Source organism: Heterodontus francisci, chromosome 16, assembly GCF_036365525.1.
Source record: "Heterodontus francisci isolate sHetFra1 chromosome 16, sHetFra1.hap1, whole genome shotgun sequence".
In the NCBI taxonomy this organism is placed as follows: Eukaryota; Metazoa; Chordata; class Chondrichthyes; order Heterodontiformes; family Heterodontidae; genus Heterodontus; species Heterodontus francisci.
The window spans coordinates 90,929,658-90,948,892 of NC_090386.1; the positions used below are offsets into that span (position 1 = coordinate 90,929,658).

General features: G+C 46.5%; 2 protein-coding genes across 3 annotated transcripts in view; one reads left to right on the top strand and one right to left on the bottom strand.

Moving 5' to 3' along the window:
• Positions 1–2,227: 2,227 nt before the first annotated feature.
• LOC137378361 (pyruvate dehydrogenase [acetyl-transferring]-phosphatase 1, mitochondrial-like) lies at positions 2,228–10,240 on the bottom strand. Of its 2 annotated transcripts, none has more exons than XM_068048628.1 (2): positions 10,166–10,240; positions 2,228–7,311 (listed from the first exon to the last, which is right to left on the bottom strand). In XM_068048628.1, exon 2 carries the CDS (start codon positions 7,241–7,243, stop codon positions 5,636–5,638), a length of 1,608 nt encoding a protein of 535 aa, XP_067904729.1. In that variant the 5' UTR covers positions 7,244–7,311; positions 10,166–10,240; the 3' UTR covers positions 2,228–5,635. The 2 variants fall into 2 exon arrangements, with proteins under 2 accessions (XP_067904729.1, XP_067904728.1); XM_068048627.1 differs by lacking the exon at positions 10,166–10,240 and adding an exon at positions 9,620–9,733.
• nfs1 (NFS1 cysteine desulfurase) overlaps positions 10,222–19,235 on the top strand; it is a 40,644-nt gene continuing 31,630 nt past the window's right edge. Inside the window, exons 1-3 of the mRNA XM_068048629.1 lie at positions 10,222–10,416; positions 10,987–11,060; positions 12,037–12,153. Of these exons, the coding sequence (XP_067904730.1) occupies positions 10,317–10,416; positions 10,987–11,060; positions 12,037–12,153 (291 nt within the window). The 5' untranslated portion in view covers positions 10,222–10,316. The remainder of the gene's footprint in view (positions 10,417–10,986; positions 11,061–12,036; positions 12,154–19,235) is intronic.

Below are 19,235 nucleotides of genomic sequence, written 5' to 3' on the forward strand. Positions count from 1 at the left end.
CCCTCGTGTTTGCCATCACCATCCGAGGAAAAAGACTCTCACTATCCACCCTATCTAACCCTCTGATTATCTTATATGTCTCTATTAAGTCACCTCTCCTCCTCCTTCTCTCCAACGAAAACAACCTCAAGTCCTTCAGCCTTTCCTCGTAAGACCTTCCCTCCATACCAGGCAACATCCTAGTAAATCTCCTCTGCACCCTTTCCATAGCTTCCACATCCTTCCAATAATGCGGTGACCAGAACTGCACGCAATACTCCAGGTGCGGTCTCACCAGAGTTTTGTACAGCTGCAGCATGACCTCGTGGCTCCGAAACTCGATCCCCCTACTAATAAAAGCTAACACACCATATGCCTTCTTAACAGCCCTATTAACCTGGGTAGCAACCTTCAAGGATTTATGCACCTGGACACCAAGATCTCTCTGTTCATCTACACTACCAAGAATCTTCCCATTAGCCCAGTACTCTGCATTCCTGTTACTCCTTCCAAAGTGAATCACCTCGCACTTTTCCGCATTAAACTCTATTTGCCATCTCTCAGCCCAGCTCTGCAGCCTATCTATGTCCCTCTGTACCCTACAACATCCTGCGGCACTATCCACAACTCCACCGACCTTAGTGTCATCCGCAAATTTACTAACCCACCCTTCTACACCCTCTTCCAGGTCATTTATAAAAATGACAAACAGCAGTGGCCCCAAAACAGATCCTTGCGGTACACCACTAGTAACTAAACTCCAGGATGAACATTTGCCATCAACCACCACCCTCTGTCTTCTTTCAGCTAGCCAATAATTGACTCCTTGATCAACAGCGCAATGCTCCCTCCTCTTTTACCCCCTCTCCTGAAGATTCTATACTCTGGAATATTGAGCTGCCAGTCCTGCCCCTCCCTCAACCATGTCTCTGTAATATCATAATTCCATGTGCTAATCAATGCTCTCAATTCATCTGCCTTACTGGTAAGACTCCTTACATTAAAATAGATGCAATCCAGCCTTGCATTTTTTGCTTGTGCCTTAACAGGTCTATATTTGCTCTGCTTTCCAGACTGACTCAGTTTCTCTTCTATATTTGACTGTGCATCACCCCCGACTGTATCTCCATTCTGTATCCCATCCCCTGCCAAATTAGTTTAAACCCCACCCCCAACAACAGCACTAGCAAACCTCCCAGCAAGGATGTTGGTCCCATTCCGGTTCAAGTGCAACCTGTCCAACTTGTACAGGTTCCACCTTTGCCAGAAACGGACCCAGTGATCCAGGAAACTAAAGCCCTCCCTCCTGCACCATCTCCTCAGCCATGCATTCATTTGCTCTAACCTCCTATTCCTAAACTCACTCGCACGTGGCACCGGGAGTAATCCAGAGATTACAACCTTTGAGGTCCTGCTTTTTAATCTGCTACCTAGCTCCCTAAATTCTTGTTGCAGGACCTGATCCCTCTTTCTACCTATGTCGTTGGTACCAATTTGGTACCAATGTGTACCACGACTTCTGACTGTTCGCTGGCAGTTACAAGTCAACTGCATCGTGGTCTGGAGTCACATAGAGGCCTAACCGGTTAAGGGGGATAGATTTCCTTCCCTGAAGGACATTAGTCAACCAGACAGGTTTTATGTCAATCCGGTAGTTTCATTGTCAATATTACAGATACCAGCTTTTTAATTTCAGATTTATTTAATTAACTTAACTTAAATTCCCCAGCCGCTATGTGAGATTTGAACTCATGTCTCTGGATTACTGGTCCAGTAACATAACCAGTGTACTATACCGTACCCACTGTCTTCAACCTAAACTCCACTTTCCTGCACGGTCTCCATGTCCCTTGATTCCCTTCATGTCCAGAAAAAACTATCGATCTCATCTTGAATGTACTCAATGACTAATCAGCCACAGCTCTCTGGGGTAGAGAATTCCAAAGATTCACAACTCTCAGTGAAGAAATTTCTCCTCATCTCAGTCCAAAATGGCCGACTCCTTATTCTGAGACTGTGGGCAGAATCTTACTGGTCCCGCTAAGGCGGCTTTGACGGCGGAACCAGGTGGAAGGTAGGATGGGAGGTTGTCGGGTCAGTAGGTTGACAGGTTCCCACCTCCGGCTGATCTCCGACAGGGTGGCAACAGCAAGGGGTGGTCAATTTGCAAATCTAGGTGCCCACTTGTGGGCATCGCCAGGATTTTGCCAGCGGTGGACGGGCCCCCCTGCTGGCAGCAGGTGTCTGGAGACAGCTTGTGGGCGGAAGGCTTGGGGGCCTGTTAGGCCTCCTATACTTACCCAACCGCCACTGGAGCCGCAGGGATCAGTGGGCCCCAGGCCCTCCTATGGAGGGGGTTTCCCCTCCACTGAGGTGGCCTGGCAACTGTGGCCACAATTTATCTTTTGGATGTCTCAGGGTGGAGGCGACCTCGCAGTTCCCCTCCTACAGTGGCATCGCCCACCTCTGCCGGTGGGGCTGCCTTCCTTCCAAACCAGCTGGCTCTCATTGGGCTTGCAGCCTCAGGAGCCCACCCGCCATCCTTAATTGGACGGTGGTTGTGGAGGCAGCCAGTTAGACGATTGCCTCCAGTAAGATCACGTGGGCCCGCAAGTGCGGGGTTGGGATCCGGAAATGGTCCTGACCAGCGATTATTTTTAAAGTGGTTAAGATTCTGTCCTGTGGCTCCTAGCCATAGAGTCGCCAGCCAGGGGAAACAGCGGTCGGACTTTTACCAGCCCCTTGCCGACGGGCTGGGAGGCGGGAAGACGGGCAAAATGGCGCAGGAAGGCGTTGGGGAGGGTGCCTGATGTCTTCCCACCGCCTTGCCATTTTGCCAGTTGTAGGAAAGCTGGCAGATGTGACCTGCTGAGTGTTTCCAGCTTTTTCTACTTTTATTTCAGTAAACATCCAGCTCTTTGTGGTGTTTTAAGAGTTGACTGACTTTAGAATATCTTGGTGAACTACAGAAATTCATAAAAGCAAAAGTTGCCAATCCTTCGACCCAGAGATCAGAATCTAAGTGTGTTTAATCTAAGAAAAACTGTCAGGCTTGATGGACCTAAAGGCCTTTCCCTAAAATATCTCGTCAGGTCTCTATATTGTAGAAAGGTTACAAAGGCACTGGGGAAGGTGCAAAATAGATTTACAGGAATGATACCAGAACCGAGAAGATACACCTATTGGGAAAGATTGAACAGGTTGGATTTTTTTCTCTAGAAAAGAGAAGGCTGAGGGGTGACTTGATTGAGGTCTTTCAGATTACGAAAGGATTTGATAGGGTAGATGTAAAGAAGGTGTTTCTACTTATGGACAGGAGCAGAACTAGGGGTCATGAATACAAGATAGTCACTAATAAATCCAACAGAAAATTCAGGGAAGTCTTTTTTAGCCAGAGAGTGATTAGAATGTGGAACTTGCTACCTCAAGGATTAGTTGAGATGAGGAGCATTTAATGCAATTAAGGGGAAGCTAGATAAACATGGGGGAGAAAAGAAGGATACGCAGAGAGAGAAAGAGATGAAGTATGGTGGGAGGAGGCCCATATAGAGCATAAACACCAGCACAGACCAGTTGGACCTTTTGTCCTGCTTGAGTCCTGTACATTCTATGTAATTTTATCAATTTTCCTTGCACTTAATGTGTAAGAAGTGCCTTTGATCTCAGTAGAATGACAGCAGCAAATTCAATAACACATCTTTTTCCTTCTTCAGCAACAGACACTTTATATAGGAGGCTATTTGATCCACTGGGCTGGATTTCACCTTACGCTGACAGGAATTCGCCACTGATGTAAATGTCGGTGGCGAACCTGCTTCCGCCTAGCCCAGGGATACGTCCTGCATTTTACAGGTCCCCGGGCTTTAATTGTCCTGAGGCGGGACTTCCATCCGCTTGAGGGAGGAAATCCCGCCTCAGTAAGCTGACGGCCAATCAGCGGGCCGGCAGCGCCACCGGGAGCGGTGGTCACTGCTGGGACTGCAGCCCAGCCGACCAGGTGGAGCCAGGAGTGAAGGTACGTTGGGCATGCCTCACTGGGGAGATCAGTCCTTCCCTGGTGAGGCTGGAGTGGTCGTTTGGGGGTGGGGTGGGGGGGGGGGGGGGGGAAGTGTCTTGGGTCCCACGGGCGGGTTGGGAGGCGGGGGTGACGCGCCCCCCCCGCCCACCCCCCGGCGTGCAAAAAGGCCAGCAGCTATCGCTGGGCAGCCTTTCACGTCCCAAGCACGCCCGCTTGCCACGGGTAAAATACCCGTGGAGGCAGGCGAGGGCCCTTAAGTGGCCACTTAAGGGCCCTGATTGGCTTCAGGCAGGCCGTTCCCCCCACCAACCCGCCCAACCACCGTAAAGTTGACCGGAGGCAGGAACGTGGTGGGGGGAGGGGGGTAGGCCTCCCGCTCAATGTTACGCCGCCCCCACGCCACCATTCGGCCCGGGGCGGCGTAAAATTCAGCCTATTGTGTCTGTATTGGTTCTCTTAAACAGAATTACCAATTAGTCCCACTTCCCTTGCTCTTTCTCCACAGCCCTGCAAATTCTTCCTTTTTAAGGATTTACCTAATTCTCTTTTGAAAGTTACTATTGAATCTGCTTCCACCGCCTTTTCAGGCAGCACATTCCAGATCATAACAACTTGATGTGTAAAACCAAAATTTTCCTCATCTTCACTGCCTGACTTTTTTTGGCCAATTCCCTTAAATCTATGTCCTCTGGTTACTGACCCACCCTCCTCTGGGAACAGTTACCCTCTACTCTTTTGAACCCCTCATATATTAATACAACATTGTAATAGGAACTCACATTTCCAATTAAACAACAAATACCTGGATTTATAGTGCCTTTAAAACTCAAGGCACCTCACAGGAACGTTATCAAACAAAATTTGACATCGAGCTACATATTAGGACATGGGACCAAAAGCTTGGACAAAGTGGTAGATATTAAGCAGCATCATAAAAGAAGAGAGAACTAAAGAGCGGAGCGGCTTAGGAAGGGAATTCCAGAGCTCAGGGCCGAGGCAGCTGAAGGCATAGCTGATAATAATGGAGCGATTAAAATCAGGGACGCGCAGAGATCTCGGACGGTTGAACGGACGGAGAGCAGAACGAATTTGGACAAAGCCATGGCTTTGGGCCATCTGAAACACATTTTGGTCAGGGAAACAAGGAGGTTAGTGGGGATGGGGGGGAGGGAGGGGGAGAAGGGTGGGAAGGTTCGTTGTATTTCTCCACTCTTGCATTATTTCACTAACTAGCCTAAAAATGGATATTCCACATATTCTACACAGACAGAAAGGCATACGAGGAAGTGCTGGAAACTGCTGGAGAAAAGAGGAAATTAGCGCATAGCATTAAAGAGAGAAAGATACAATACTTCACATTATTAGAGCAGGTAGACAGAGACAATTATTGGAAGGAAAGATCAATGGAAATGTAGGAGAGGGAAACAGAGGAGAAAATGGATGACAGATATAATGGACTGGATGCAGCTAACTTATGCAGAATGTTTAAGGACAGCACATGACAGAGAGAGGTGGAAATCCATGGCAGTCAGGGACGAAGATTACACCAACGAATGAACAAAAGCCCAAAAACATTTTCGGCGCCTCATAGCATTTGTCCCCAGTTTCCAATATCGGAGATATTATCGGAATGTGCTTTCAGTCGACGCTGGCTTCAGCTTTGTGATATGCCTCGATGAGGCGAGAATTCAGCTGCACCACCAGCACTGTCATGTCATCCCTGTACATTCTCGCCAGCTCCTCGGGCAAGCTCAGCATTTTCGACAGGAGGCCGTGCTCGATGCTCCCGAACTCATTGCTGCCCAGCGCGTGGCGGATCAAGTGGGTGGCCGTGTTCAGGTCTTTGAAAGCCGAGGACAAGCGAGCTTTCCTCTCCAGCAGCAGGCTGTGCATCTGGCCCACTGTTACCCTGTTGTCCACTGCAGAGATGGGCTGTTGGAAGCAAATGTTGGTGAGGTGCTCCCCTACAATCTGCACCACATTTTGCCGGTGCATGACATCCCATAAGCCGTCGGTGGCCAGGATTAGAAACTTGTCTTGGGGCCGTAGCTTGTGATGAGTCACTTCGGGTTCGGCAGTGAGGTAAGGTGGAGTGTAGTAGTTGGCTGGGAAGCTTTTCAAGAACTCATCACCCATCAGCAACTCCGGTCGGCTTTCCAGCACTCGCTTCTGGAGCTCTGTGCTCCACTTGAAATTCATGTCTCCAAACGCCCTGAAAGGCAGCAGGAGGCCCAGCAGGCGGTCGTGCCGGATGACCGTCTTCTCCTCTGACGCGGGATGCTCCGACCGGACCCTCTGCACTTCATCGGGGTTCTGTGCATTGTGATCAGCGCTCAGCGTCACAGCTGACCAAGTGCCGTTGAGGTTTTGGACTCCCAGCACCGCCCTGCTATCGCCAACATTGGCCACATGCAAGTCGGTGCCATTGATGTGTGCGATGCAAGCAGTGGACCCGGACAGAGCTACCCGTAGCGCTGTGTAGTTGGTGAACGGATTCCCGGTGCCGAACTGAGCCTCCTGCGAGATGTCATTGTCCAGTCGTTTGAAGGCATGTTGCAAAGCGGTGCTAATGTCCAGCTTGTTGTCGTCCCCCAGGTCAATGTGTTCTTTCCAGTAGGTCCTTAACCTGGTGAAGTAGAGCCTTCCGGCCTCCCTGCTAAAGTAATCATTGGGGTGCTTGTGCCATTGCAAAATTGGCAACACGGGTCGCTCATTTTCTATTGCATCTTCTATCTCGATTAATGTTTTGCGGGGCAGTAAGGACACGGCAATGTAATACAGCAACCTTTCACTCACTGCCTGAGCACACGCACAGCCAGCGTGCCCATCAAACACCCCCAGCAGCATGCCACGGCTCTGCAGGCAGGTGGCTGCGCTGCGTCTGTCCTCGATAGGGATATTGGAAGCTAACTGGTTGCTGTCAAAGCCCAGCACTGAGCTGATGTTCTTGCCATCAAACTCTGGCACTTTGAAGCTGTACTCATTGATTTTCAGGATGTTGTTGATTTGCGGGAGCGTGAGCTGGTAGGACTGAGGTTGGGCTCTGTAGCTTCTGGCAAACTGGAGTGGGCTTGGCCTGTGCGGATTGTGTGAAGCTGGCAGAGTTTTGACAGAGTTTCCATTGCAAAGATCCCAGGCTCTGCATTGCTGAGCACAGCGGTTGCTCAGTGCGTAGGCTGAACTGTAGATTCCTCTTGTCTTCCCAACGTGATGAATACAAACTATTATGCCACCCACTCCCCACATTTCCTTCAATGTAGTCAACCCCGATCAAGGCTCCATTGGCTTCATCAGCATTGCAGTCGTGACAATACCTGTATGAGGGAGAATATCAACATTTACTGACAGCAGTGCATTATAAAGGTTACTGTGTCTGAGTCAGAAGATAGTGGTTTGAGGTCCCACACCAGAGACATAATCTAGGCTGACACTCTATAGCGGTACTGAGGGCGTGCCATACTGCTGGAGGTGCCACCCTTCAGGATGAGATGTTAAACTGAGGCTCCGTCTGCCCTCTCAGGTGGATGTAAAAGATCCCATGACACAATTTCGAAGCAGAGCAAGGAGTTCTCCCCAGTGTCCTGCCCAGCATTTATTTCTCAACCACCAACAACTAAAACAGATTATCTGTTCATTTATTTCATTACTGTTTGTGGAATCTTGGCTGCCACGTTTCCTATAACAGTGACTACATTTCAAAAGTACTTCATCTGGAATTTATCATACTTTTGCTGACTTAGTAATTACAATCAACGCTAATTCCTTGGCATCTTGACACCTTAAATTATTTAACTTATGTCTAAGAAACAATTTCTTGAATTAATTATTTTCTCCCCCCTCCCCAACGTGAAACCTGCTGCATTGTTCCTTCTGATAATCAATAAATGTAAATTAACTTGTTTAATGAATTTAAATTACAGATAAATCACAGAAACATTTAGATTAAATCGTCTCGAACAGATACATTTGCATAGGCAGGATTTTTCTACCGGTTCGGGGAGGTGGTGGGGGTGGGGAGCTGAGGGAGTGTTTGGATACAAGCTTCCCAGCCCAAACTAAGCTACTTCAAAAGGCCTATTTCTCAAATAGGAACTGCACATTATGGTTACATACGAACATACGAATTAGGAGCAGGAGCAGGCCACTCTGCCCTTCGAGCCTGCTCCATTCAATAAGTTCATGGCTGGACTGATGACTCCACATTTCCACCTACCCCCGATAACCCCTTTGCTTATCAAGAATCTATCTACCTTAAAAATATTCAAAGACTCTGCTTCCACCACCTTTTGAGGAAGAGAATTCCAAAGACTCATGACCCTCTGAGAGAAAACGTTTCTCCTCATCTCCATCATGAATGGGTGACCCCTTATTTTTAAACAGTGACCCCTAGTTCTAGATTCTCCGACAAGGGGAAACATCCTTTCCACATCCATCCAGTCAAGGTTCAAACAGAAACAGTATTAGTTCCAATAATCTAATCTAATTGGGAATTGGACAAATACTTAAAGGGGAGAAAATTTGCAGAGTTATGAGGAAAAAGCAGGTGAGTGGGATTACTCGGATAACTCTTTCAAAGAGCCAGCACAGGCATGATGGACCAAATGGCCTCCTTCTGTGCTGTGAGATTGTACAATTCTATGAATCTGAATAAAGAAAATGAAAGGAATAAAAAGTCTTGTTGAGCAAAAACTCTGAAGCACAAAATGCAAATGCTAGTTATGTGTTACTAGCTTATCAGTAACTGCTAATCAATCCCATATCCCGGAGAACAAGGTCAACTAATCAGTTTTCACGGCTCAAATTGCATAATTGACCAGCTTCAGAAGGACATCTGTTGTCTCTGTGAACTACCAAGTGATCCATAGTAAATTCTCACAAAAGGAGCGATCCCTTTCATAAAAATCATAGAAGTTTCTAGAGTGTTCGAACCCCCACACTGCCACTGAACTGATGGCACAGCATTAGTTAGGCATATCGGCATCTGGAGACTGGAGATCAGGGAAACCCTTCAGAATATACCTGGTTCCATGTGTCACTCACTCGCCCTGCATTGTCAGGTTGAAACACATTGCAATCATTTTTGAGTGACAATAGATCTAAGTGCAGCAACAGGGCTAAATAGCTGCTGCTCATTCTGCCTTTTTGTTTGACTTATGAACATAGGAACAGGAAGAGGTCATTCAGCCCCTCAAGCCTGTTCTGCCATTCAATTAGATCATGGCGGATGTGTATCTTAACTCCATCTACCCGCCTTGGTTGTGAAACCCTTCACACCCTTGGTGACAAAAATTTATCAATCTTGCTTTTTGAAACTTTCAAGAGGCCTCCAGCCTCGACAGCTTTCCACAAACACAGTAAATGATTCTTGTGTTTTATTGCTTAACAGCAGCCATATAATAAAATCCCTTAATGTAAAAGCAAAATACTGCCCATGTTGCAAATCTGAAATAAGAACAGAAAATGTTGGAAATAGCAGGTCAGGCAGCATCTGTGGAGAGAGAAACCGTTAATATTTCAGTTCCAGCATTTTCTGGTTTTACTATAATTGCTGCTTTCTGTAGTTCTGAAAGACCATGGCTAGAGGGCCTGAATGCTTATACTTTGCCGTCCTATTTAACTTACCTTACTCATAAAGGGTCTGTTTAAAGCAGAATGCTGTTTTGGTGCCAGTTGGCAGCAGGTTTAATGAGTGAGGCTGCCTGCCTCCTCTGACAGCTCAGCTCCCCAACCGGTTAGCAAGGGGAACCCTGGTAGAGGGGTGTGAGGGGGCGGGGACACCAGGCAGACTTTGATTGACAGGCAGGCCGACCATACAGAAGAGACGCAAAAGCCGAGCCCTGCCGCGCGTCGTGATGTCACAGCGTCGCCTAGCAACCGAGCGGTTCCAACCTATATATTTTCATTTTGTTTTTAAAAAAGCACCGAGTCAAAAAAACAGCTTGCAATTACTTTTATTTATAATAATTAAATCGATCACATCATTTTAAAACCTCGAGATGTTTTACGTAACGACGCCATTGGACTTATAGAACCTAAATTAATAGATATACATATTATAATTCATTATAAGGTACTACTGCTTCCACTATGAATCATTTATCTTACTTATTTAAGTGAATTAACATTTATTTTTTGATTTTTATTATTTTTTCCCCCCATTTCTCCCACCTGATTGGCTGCTTCGGCCTGGCTGCCTCACTTCCGTTGCTAAGGTGAAAGGTAAGGGTGAGCTTCCGGCTTGGTGTTGGTTTGTTTACGGCGTAGGCTGGTTCGATTTGTGTTCTAAATATTCCCGTTTAAAGGGTCATTTCGCTCGGAAATGCTTAGTGGAAGTTCACTCAGAGGCTTTTCTAGAGCCAGGGGAATCCTATGCAGGAGATTTGGCACTTCACAGTGCCGGAGGGCTGTGCCTGAGAATGGTAAGAGTACTGGAGTGGAGGGATGGAGCAGCTCAATCTCGATGGGGAGGGAGGGGAGAGAGTCACTAAATCTGGGGCAGGAAAGAGGAGATTGGGAGCAACTATATGGGAGGGATGGAATGGAAGGAGGAGGGAGCAACCATATCCGGGGGAGGTAGGAGGTCAACTACTGGGGTAGGGGGTGGAAGAGAGAGGGGAGCAAACAGCCAAATCTTGGGGTAAGTGGAGGGAGCACCTCAACCTGGGGTTTAAGAAGGGGTCAAGGAATTGAGCAGGAATGGTTAACCATCTAATAATCTTCCATTTAAAAAAAAATGTGATGTCGGCTTTTCGAATGGCTCTGAACTAATGTCACTGAGAATTGTAGCGACCAGGATGATCCCAGCTTTATTTTCTAGTTTGTCTAGTTAACTGACCTCGGATTGGATAAAATAGGACTCCTGGGCTGCTGGGGGATTGGCTAGGGACCTGCACCTGAGAGGGGGTTGGACTTTGAGTGATATCTGAGATTCACTGTTGAGAGTATTTGCTGAATCCTTTGTAATTTTCAAACTTCTTCTGTTTCTCCAGATAGCACGTCTTTAAACGCTGTAGAAAATGAAGCTCGTCCTCTGTACTTGGATTTCCAGGCTACGACACCACTGGTATGGATGTTTGCAAGTAAAACCATCTGATTCCAAATTAGAGGAGGATTTATGTAACAGTGTGGCGGACCATTTAGCCCCAGGGATATTGAGTTTTCAAACTCCTCAATGGCCTCACCCTTCCTATCTCTAACCATTTACAGTCATACAACACTCCAAGATCCTGCAGTCCTCCAATTCTCCCCCGTTCACCATCCCCAATTTTAATTGCTCCACTATTGGCAGCCGGGCATTCAGCTGCCAGGGTCCTAAGCTCTGGAATTCCCACCTTAAAACTCTCTTCCCCTCTCCTCCTTTAAGGCACTCCTTAAGAACCTACATCTTTGACCAAGCCTTTGGTCAACTTCCCTAATAGCTCCTTGTGTGACTCAGTGACATTTTTTTTATATTGTTCTCTGAAGAACCTTGCAACGTTTCAATCCATTATATATTATAGAAATTGTGACAGTTCGCATAAGTGAACCGTATTAAATATATTTTTTGAATTGTATGGACTTCAGTAAGAAAGACTTGTATTTATATAGCATCGTTCACATCCTCGGAACATCCACAAAATGCTTCACAGTCAGTGAAGTAGTTTTGAAGTGTGGTTGCTTGTTCTGTTGATAAACACAGCAGCCAGTTTGTATGCTACAAGCTCCCCAAGCGGTATTGAAATAAATGACCAGTTATTTTATTTTGGTTATGATGGTTGAGAGATGAATGTTGGCTGGATGAACTCTCATGCTGTTTGGTAAAAATACTACAGACCCTTTTCCGCATGTAAATGAGCAGTGCTTTTATTTAATAACTCATCTGAAAGCCGCACCTCTGTCTCCTTCGAAGTTGCACTGAAGTGATAGACTAGATTACATGCTTGAAAGCGGGACTTACGCCCTTGCGAGTTCTACCACTGATCGATTGAAATGCAATATATGCTGATATGTAATACATATTATCTGTTGCCACCTTGTTTCATATTCTAAATTATCCCCAGGACCCTAGAGTGTTGGATGCAATGCTTCCCTACCTTGTCAACTCCTATGGTAATCCTCATTCGAGAACGCATGCTTACGGCTGGGAGAGTGAAGCTGCAGTCGAGAAAGCGAGAAAGGTAGGTCTTTGTTTTCACAGCTTCAGGCAAGTATTTAAACAATTGGCTGGTCCTAACTGCTCTAGTAGTGTTGCAATCTTAATAAATATTTGCTTGAAAAGTCAAAGTACAATCAGCATTTGGCTTCATTTTTGGCAGAAGACCTGCAAGGATTCTTCTCTTTCTGCCCCTGGGACAATGAAAGATGTTTTTAAAAATTTCTTTAAAAGACTGTTTCTTCTTCGTTGTCTACAGCCGACAGCTTTGTCTCTTATCTGCTTACCATCTTAAAATATGCTTGACCTCCTTCGATTCTTTGTCTCCTTCGAACTTCATGGTTACAGCTGCCTTCAAGAAAATCCATTTCCCTTTTCATGCCAAACGCTTGTTTTCACCTTAACTCATAACTTTCTGTCAAGCTCATCTGCCTTAGACTTGAATGCTGCGTCCAGATTTTGGGAAGCAGTTCTAGCGTACCTTTCTGCATCCTGGACAGGATACAGAAAAATGTTAAAGGGCAGTCCTCTCACTGCTAGCCTCTACCCTGTTTTTCACTTCCCCTTCTGCTGCCATATCATCCACACCCCCTGCTCCGCACCGCACTTTTTTCTATTCTACTGTCACCAGTGCTCTCTTGGATTTTCCTGCTGTGTTCCGTCTGAGCTCCAAACGTGTCATCCTATACAAGTTTCCTCTTCCATATGTCTCCACTCTGAGTTTGACACTCAGTTCACTGACTTGAACATTTTGTTTCCCATATCCTCGAATGTGGAACTCATTGCCCCACACAATCTTCCCTTCCACCGATTTATCTTCAGGATTTTAAAATCCAGGTTTTGGCATCACCTAATTGCTTCTTCCTACTTCGTCCCTGTTGCTATGGGTCTCAACCCCTCACCTTTATTTCTCAAGTTAAAAGAACAGAGCAATTCATATTAACTTTCAAAAGGAAATGGATCAATGCATGGAGGTAAATTTGCAGGGTTATGGGGGAAGAAACAGGGGACTGAGTTTGATTGGAGAGCTTTTTCAAAGAGCCGGTAGCGGCATCCTGCTGTGCTGTATCATTTTATAATGCCGGCCCCCGACTGTCCCTCCTCCCTAAATCCTGGTGTGATTAGCTCACTTGGCACAGAACAGGAATCAAATCTGGAGTTTCTAATCTGTGTGGCTCAATACCCTGTTCATATTTACCCAGTGGATCAGCTGAGGATTGTTGGTTTTACCCATGCATTGACTCATCTTGCCATTATTTAGCTGTGTATTGGTCAAATAATGATAATGGAGCACCAAGCTCATTTAACCTGTTAATAACATTCCTTAGGTTCATTACTACATGGGTAGTATCTTTTCTCATTGTGAATACAGGTAAAATGCCCATCTTAGGAAACCAAAGCTTGGAGATTTTAAAAAACTGAAAATGCTGCAGCACATTTGACGGGGCTACTTTTCTTTTTGATATTGATTGATCTGTGAAATCTTTATCGGTTTTCTGCTTGTTTAGGATGATTTATTGGATTCAGTGGGCTATTATTAGCAATGAAGATGGATTGAATAAAATAGATTTATATTTGCTGGAGTTTAGAAGAATGAAGACTGATCTCCTTGAAACGTATAATATACTTAGAGGGCTTGATGGGGCAGATATTGGGAGGCTGTTTCTCCTGGCTAAATAGCCTAGATCTAGGGATCATAGTCCGAGAAAGGGTTGGCCATTTCAGGCTGAGATGAGAAATTTCTTCACTCATTGGGTTGAGAATCTTTGGAATTCTCTACCCAGAGGACTCTGGGTGCTCAGTCGAGGAGTAAATTGAAGATTGAGATTGATAGATTTTTGGATGCTAATGGAATCGAGAAATATGGGGAAAGGGTGGGAATGTGGAGTTGAGGTAGAAGATCAGCATGATCTTATTGAATGGCGGTGCAGGCTCAAGGTGCTATATGGCCTACTCCTGTTCTATTTCTATGTTCTTGTGTTCATTAGAGATCTTTGAGCTGCCCTGGGGGGTTGCAGACAGGTGAGACTGGTTCTCCGGCTTGTGCTGGTTGCTTCAAACTGAGATGCACGCCAGTTTGTTTTTCGTTTCCCTGGTATTTCCTGTTTATACATTAACTGAGCTCAAGTGATCTCTCTCTGGGTCCTTGCATTTGTAAACCAGAACTTGGGAAAGTTGTCACAAGAATGCAATAGTTTCTTTTCCCTGACTTTTTACCCTCCACCATCAACCCCCCCTCCACAGAATCACAGAATTATTATTGTTTTTTAATCCATTCATGGAATGTGGGCGTCACTGGCCAGGCCAGTATTTATTGCCCATTCCGAATTGCCCTTGAGAAGGTGGTGCTGAGCTGCCTTCTTGAACCGCTGCAGTCCATGTGAGTTGGGTACACCCACAGTGCTATTAGGAAGGGAGTTCCAGGATTTTGACCCAGCGACAGTGAAGGAACGGCGATATAGTTCCAAGTCAGGATGGTGTGTGACTTGGAGGGGAACTTGCAGCTGGTGATGGTCCCATGCATTTGCTGCTCTTGTCCTTCGAGGTGGTAGAGGTTGCGGGTTTGGAAGGTGCTGTCTAAGGAGCCTTAGTGCGTTGCTGCAGTGCATCTTGTAGATGGTACACACTGCTGCCATTGTGCGCCAGTGGTGGAGGGAGTGAATGGTTTGTGGATGGTGTGCCAATCAAGTGGGCTGCTTTGTTCTGGATGGTGTCGAGCTTCTTGAGTGTTGTTGGAGCTGCACCCATCCAGGCAAGTGGAGAGTATTCCATCACGCTCCTGACTTGTCCCTTGTAGGTGATGGACAGGCTTTGGGGAGTCAGGAGGTGAGTTACTTGCCGCAGGATTCCTAGCCTCTGACCTGCTCTTGTAGCTGCGGTATTTATATGGCTACTCCAGTTCAGTTTCTGGTCAATGGTAGCCCCTAGGATGTTGATCGTGGGGGATTCACTGATGGTAATGCTATTGTATGTCAAGGGGAGATGGTTAGATTCTCTCTTGTTGGAGATGGTCATTGCCTGGCACTTGTGTGGCACAAATGTTCCTTGCCACTTATCAGTCCAAGCCTGGATATTGTCCAGGTCTTGCTGCATTTCTACATGGACTGCTTCAGTATTTGAGGAGTTGTGAATGGTGCTGAACATTGTCCAATCATCAGCGAACATCCCCATTTCTGACCTTATGATTGAAGGAAGGTCATTGATGAAGCAACTGAAGGTGGTTGGGCCAAGGGCTCTACCCTGAGGATCTCCTGCAGTGATGTCCTGGAGCTCAGATGATTGACCTCCAACAACCCCAGCCATCTTCCTTTGCGCTAGGTATGACTCCAACCAGCAGAGAGTTTTCCCCCTGATTCCCATTGACTTCAGTTTTGCTCAGGCTCCTTGATGCCATACCCAGTCAAATGCTGCCTTGATGTCAAGGACAGTCACTCTCACCTCACCTCTTGAGTTCAGCTCTTTTGTCCATGTTTGAACCAAGGCTGTAATGAGGTCAGGAGCTGAGTGGCCCTGGAGGAACCCAAACTGAGCATCACTGAGCAGGTTATTGCTAAGCAAGTGCCGCTTGATGGCACTGTTGATGACACCTTCCATCACTTTACTGATGATTGAGAGTAGACTGATGGGGCGGTAATTGGCCGGGTTGGACTTGTCCTGCTTTTTATGTACAGGACATACCTGGGCAATTCTCCACATTGCCTGGTAGATGCCAGTGTTGTAGCTATACTGGAACAGCTTGGCTAGGGGTACGGCAAGTTCTGGAGCACAGGTCTTCAGTACTATTGCCGGAATGTTGTCGGGGCCCATAGCCTTTGCAGTATCCAGTGCCTTCAGTTGTTTCCTGATATCACGCACAGTGAATCGAATTGGCTGAAGTCTGGCATCTGTAATGCTGGGGACATCAGGAATGGTCGAGATGGATCATCAACTTGGCACTTCTGGCTGAAGATAGTTGCAAATGCTTCAGCCTTATCTTTCGCACTGATGTGCTGGGCTCCCCCATCATTGAGGATGGGGATATTTGTGGAGCCACTTCTTCCAGTTAGTTGTTTAATTGTCCACCACCATTCACAACTGGTGTGGCAGAACTTAGATCTGATCTGTTGGTTATGGGATTGCTCAGCTCTGCCTATTGCATGCTGCTTATGCAGTTTGGCATGCACGTAGTCCTGGGTTGTAGCTTCACCAGGTTGACACCTCATTTTGAGGTATGCCTGGTGCTGCTCCTGGCATGCCCTCCTGCACTCTTCATTGAACCAGGATTGGTCTGCTGGCTTGATGGTAATGGTAGAGTGGGGGATATGCCGGGCCATGAAGTTACAGATTGTGGTTGAATACAATTCTGCTGCTGATGGCCCACAGCGGCTCATGGATGCCCAATTTTGCATTGCTAGATCTGTTCGAAGTCTATCCCATTTAGCACGGTGATAGTGCCACACAACACGATGGACAGTATCCTCAATGTGAAGGCGGGACTTTGTCTCCACAAGGACTGTGCGGTGGTCACTCCTACTAATACAGTCATGGACTGAAGCATCTGCAGCAGGCAGATTGGTGAGGACAGGTCAAGTGTGTTTTTCCCTCTTGGTTCCCCCACCACCTGCCGCAGAGCCAGTCTAGCAGCTATGTCCTTTAGTACTCAGCCAGCTCGATCAGTAGTGGTGCTACCGAGCCACTCTTGGTGATGGACATTGAAGTCCCCCATCCAGAGTACATTTTGTGCCCTTGCCACCCTCAGTTCTTCCTCCAAATGGTGTTCAACATGGAGGAGTACTGACTCATCAGCTGAGGGAGGGCAGTAGGTGGTAATCAGTAGGAGGTTATCTTTCCCATGTTTGACCTGATGCCATGAGACTTCATGGGGTCTGGAGTCGATGTTGAGGACCCCCAGGGCAACTCCCTCCCTACTGTAGACCTCTGTCCTGCCACCTCTGCTGGATTTTTCCTGCCAGTGGGACAGGACATACTCAGGGATAGTGATTGCAGTGTCTGGGACATTGTCTGTAAGGTATGATTCCGTTAGTATGACCATGTCAGGCTGTTGCTTGACTAGTCTGTGGGACAGCTCTCCAACTTTGGCACAAGCTCCCAGATGTTAGTAAGGAGGACTTTGCAGGGTCAACAGGGCTGGGTTTGCCGTCGTCGTTTCCGGTGCCTAGGTCGATGCCGGGTGGTCCGTCTGCTTTCATTCCTTTTTGTTGACTTTGTAGCGGTTAGGTATAACTGAGTGGCTTGCTAGGCCATTTTTTTTTTAAATTTAGAGATACAGCACTGAAACAGGCCCTTCGGCCCACCGAGTCTGTGCCGACCATCAACCACCCATTTATACTAATCCTACACTAATTCCATATTTCTACCACATCCCCACCTGTTCTTATATTTCCCTTCCACCTACCTATACTAGGGGCAATTTATAATGGCCAATTTACCTATCAACCTGCAAGTCTTTGGCATGTGGGAGGAAACCAGAGCACCCGGAGGAAACCCACGCAAACACACGGAGAACTTGCAGACTCCACACAGACAGTACCCAGAATTGAACCCGGGTCGCTGGAGCTGTGAGGCTGCGGTGCTAGCCACTGTGCCGCCCTTTCAGAGGGCATGTAGGAGTTAACCACATTGCTATGGGTCTGGAGTCACATGTAGGCCAGACCAGGTAAGGACGGCAGATTTCCTTCCCTAAAGGACATCAGTGAACCAGATGGGGTTTTTACAACAATCGACAGTGGTTTCATGGCCATCATTAGACTCGCTTTTAATTCCAGATTTATTAATTAAATTCACATTCCACCTTCTGCTGTGGTGGGATTCGAACCCATGTCTCCAGATGAATACCCTGCGTTTCTGGGTTACTAGTCCAGTGATAATACCAGTACGTCACTGCCTCCCCACAGTGCAGAAGGAGGCCATTCAGCCCAACGTGTCTGCAGCAGCTCTCCAAATGAGCAATTCACTTCGTGACATTCCCCTGCCTTCTCCCCATAACCCTGCACATTCTTCCTTTTCATACAGCAGTCTAATTCCCTTTTGAAAGCTTCATTTGAACCTGCCTCCACTACATTCTCAGGCAATGCATTCCAGACCTTAACCACTTGCGTGAAAATGTTGTTTCTCAGTCACTTTTCTTCCTTTTGCCAGTTACTTTAAATTTGTGCCCTCTGATTCACGAGTGGGAACAGTTTCTCCCTATCTGCTATGTCCAGACCCTTCATGATTTTGAATACCTCTATCAAATCTCCTCTGAGCCGCCTTTTCTTCACCCACCACACACTTTTTAAAAATCTTGTTAACTCTTTTTTCCCTTCTAGATAGAGAAAAATGTCACTAAAAAGTGCGGGGCTTAAACTTGCATCCTTCTGCTCCAGGGAGTGCTGCCAAGCTGACCTTTTATTTCAGGGAAAAAGGAGGAGGCCATTCAGCCACTGGAGCCTGTTGCACCATTCAATTAGATCCTGGCTGATGTGTAACTGGACTCCACCTACCCATCCATATTCGTTCTATAACCCTTGATGCTTTTGTCTAACAAAAATTGATCAATCTCCATTTGAAATTTCCAGTTGACCCCCAGTCTCAACAGCTTTTTGTCAGTAACCAGCAGCCATAGATTTAAAATCATTGGCAAAAGATCTGGAAGAGAGTTGAGAAGAACTTTGTTCACTGAGTTGTCATGGTCTGGAACGCTTGACCTGAAAAGGTGGTGCAAGCTGATTCCATTAATAATTTCAAAGGGAGTTGAGAATGAGTAGCTTAAAGGGTCAAGGGCAAAGAAAAGGGGTGTGGAACTAAGCATGACTCCTCTTTCCAAGAGCCAACATATGCGTGACTGGCTGAATGGTCTCCTATGCTGTAAGCTTATATGATTCTTCAGAAGACAGCTATAAATAGCCATTGTTAACTGTCCTGTTGAAAGCTTCTGTAATTTGCCTATTGAAGTCAGATGAGATCAAATGTGCGCTTTTCAGGCTGAGCTGTCTAAACTATCCATTTTAAGAATCTTCCAATTCTCCTTATGGCTAGTTAGGTATAAATTAAGTTTCTTACAGAAGGTAAGCTTAAAGTGAATATGTTTTGACCTGCGTTCATAACTGACCAAATGAATTGTTGCTG

Coding starts and splice junctions, on each gene's coding strand:
- LOC137378361 (XM_068048628.1), bottom strand. CDS start 7,243: ATGTGGGGAGTGGGTGGCATAATAGTTTGTATTCATCACGTTGGGAAG.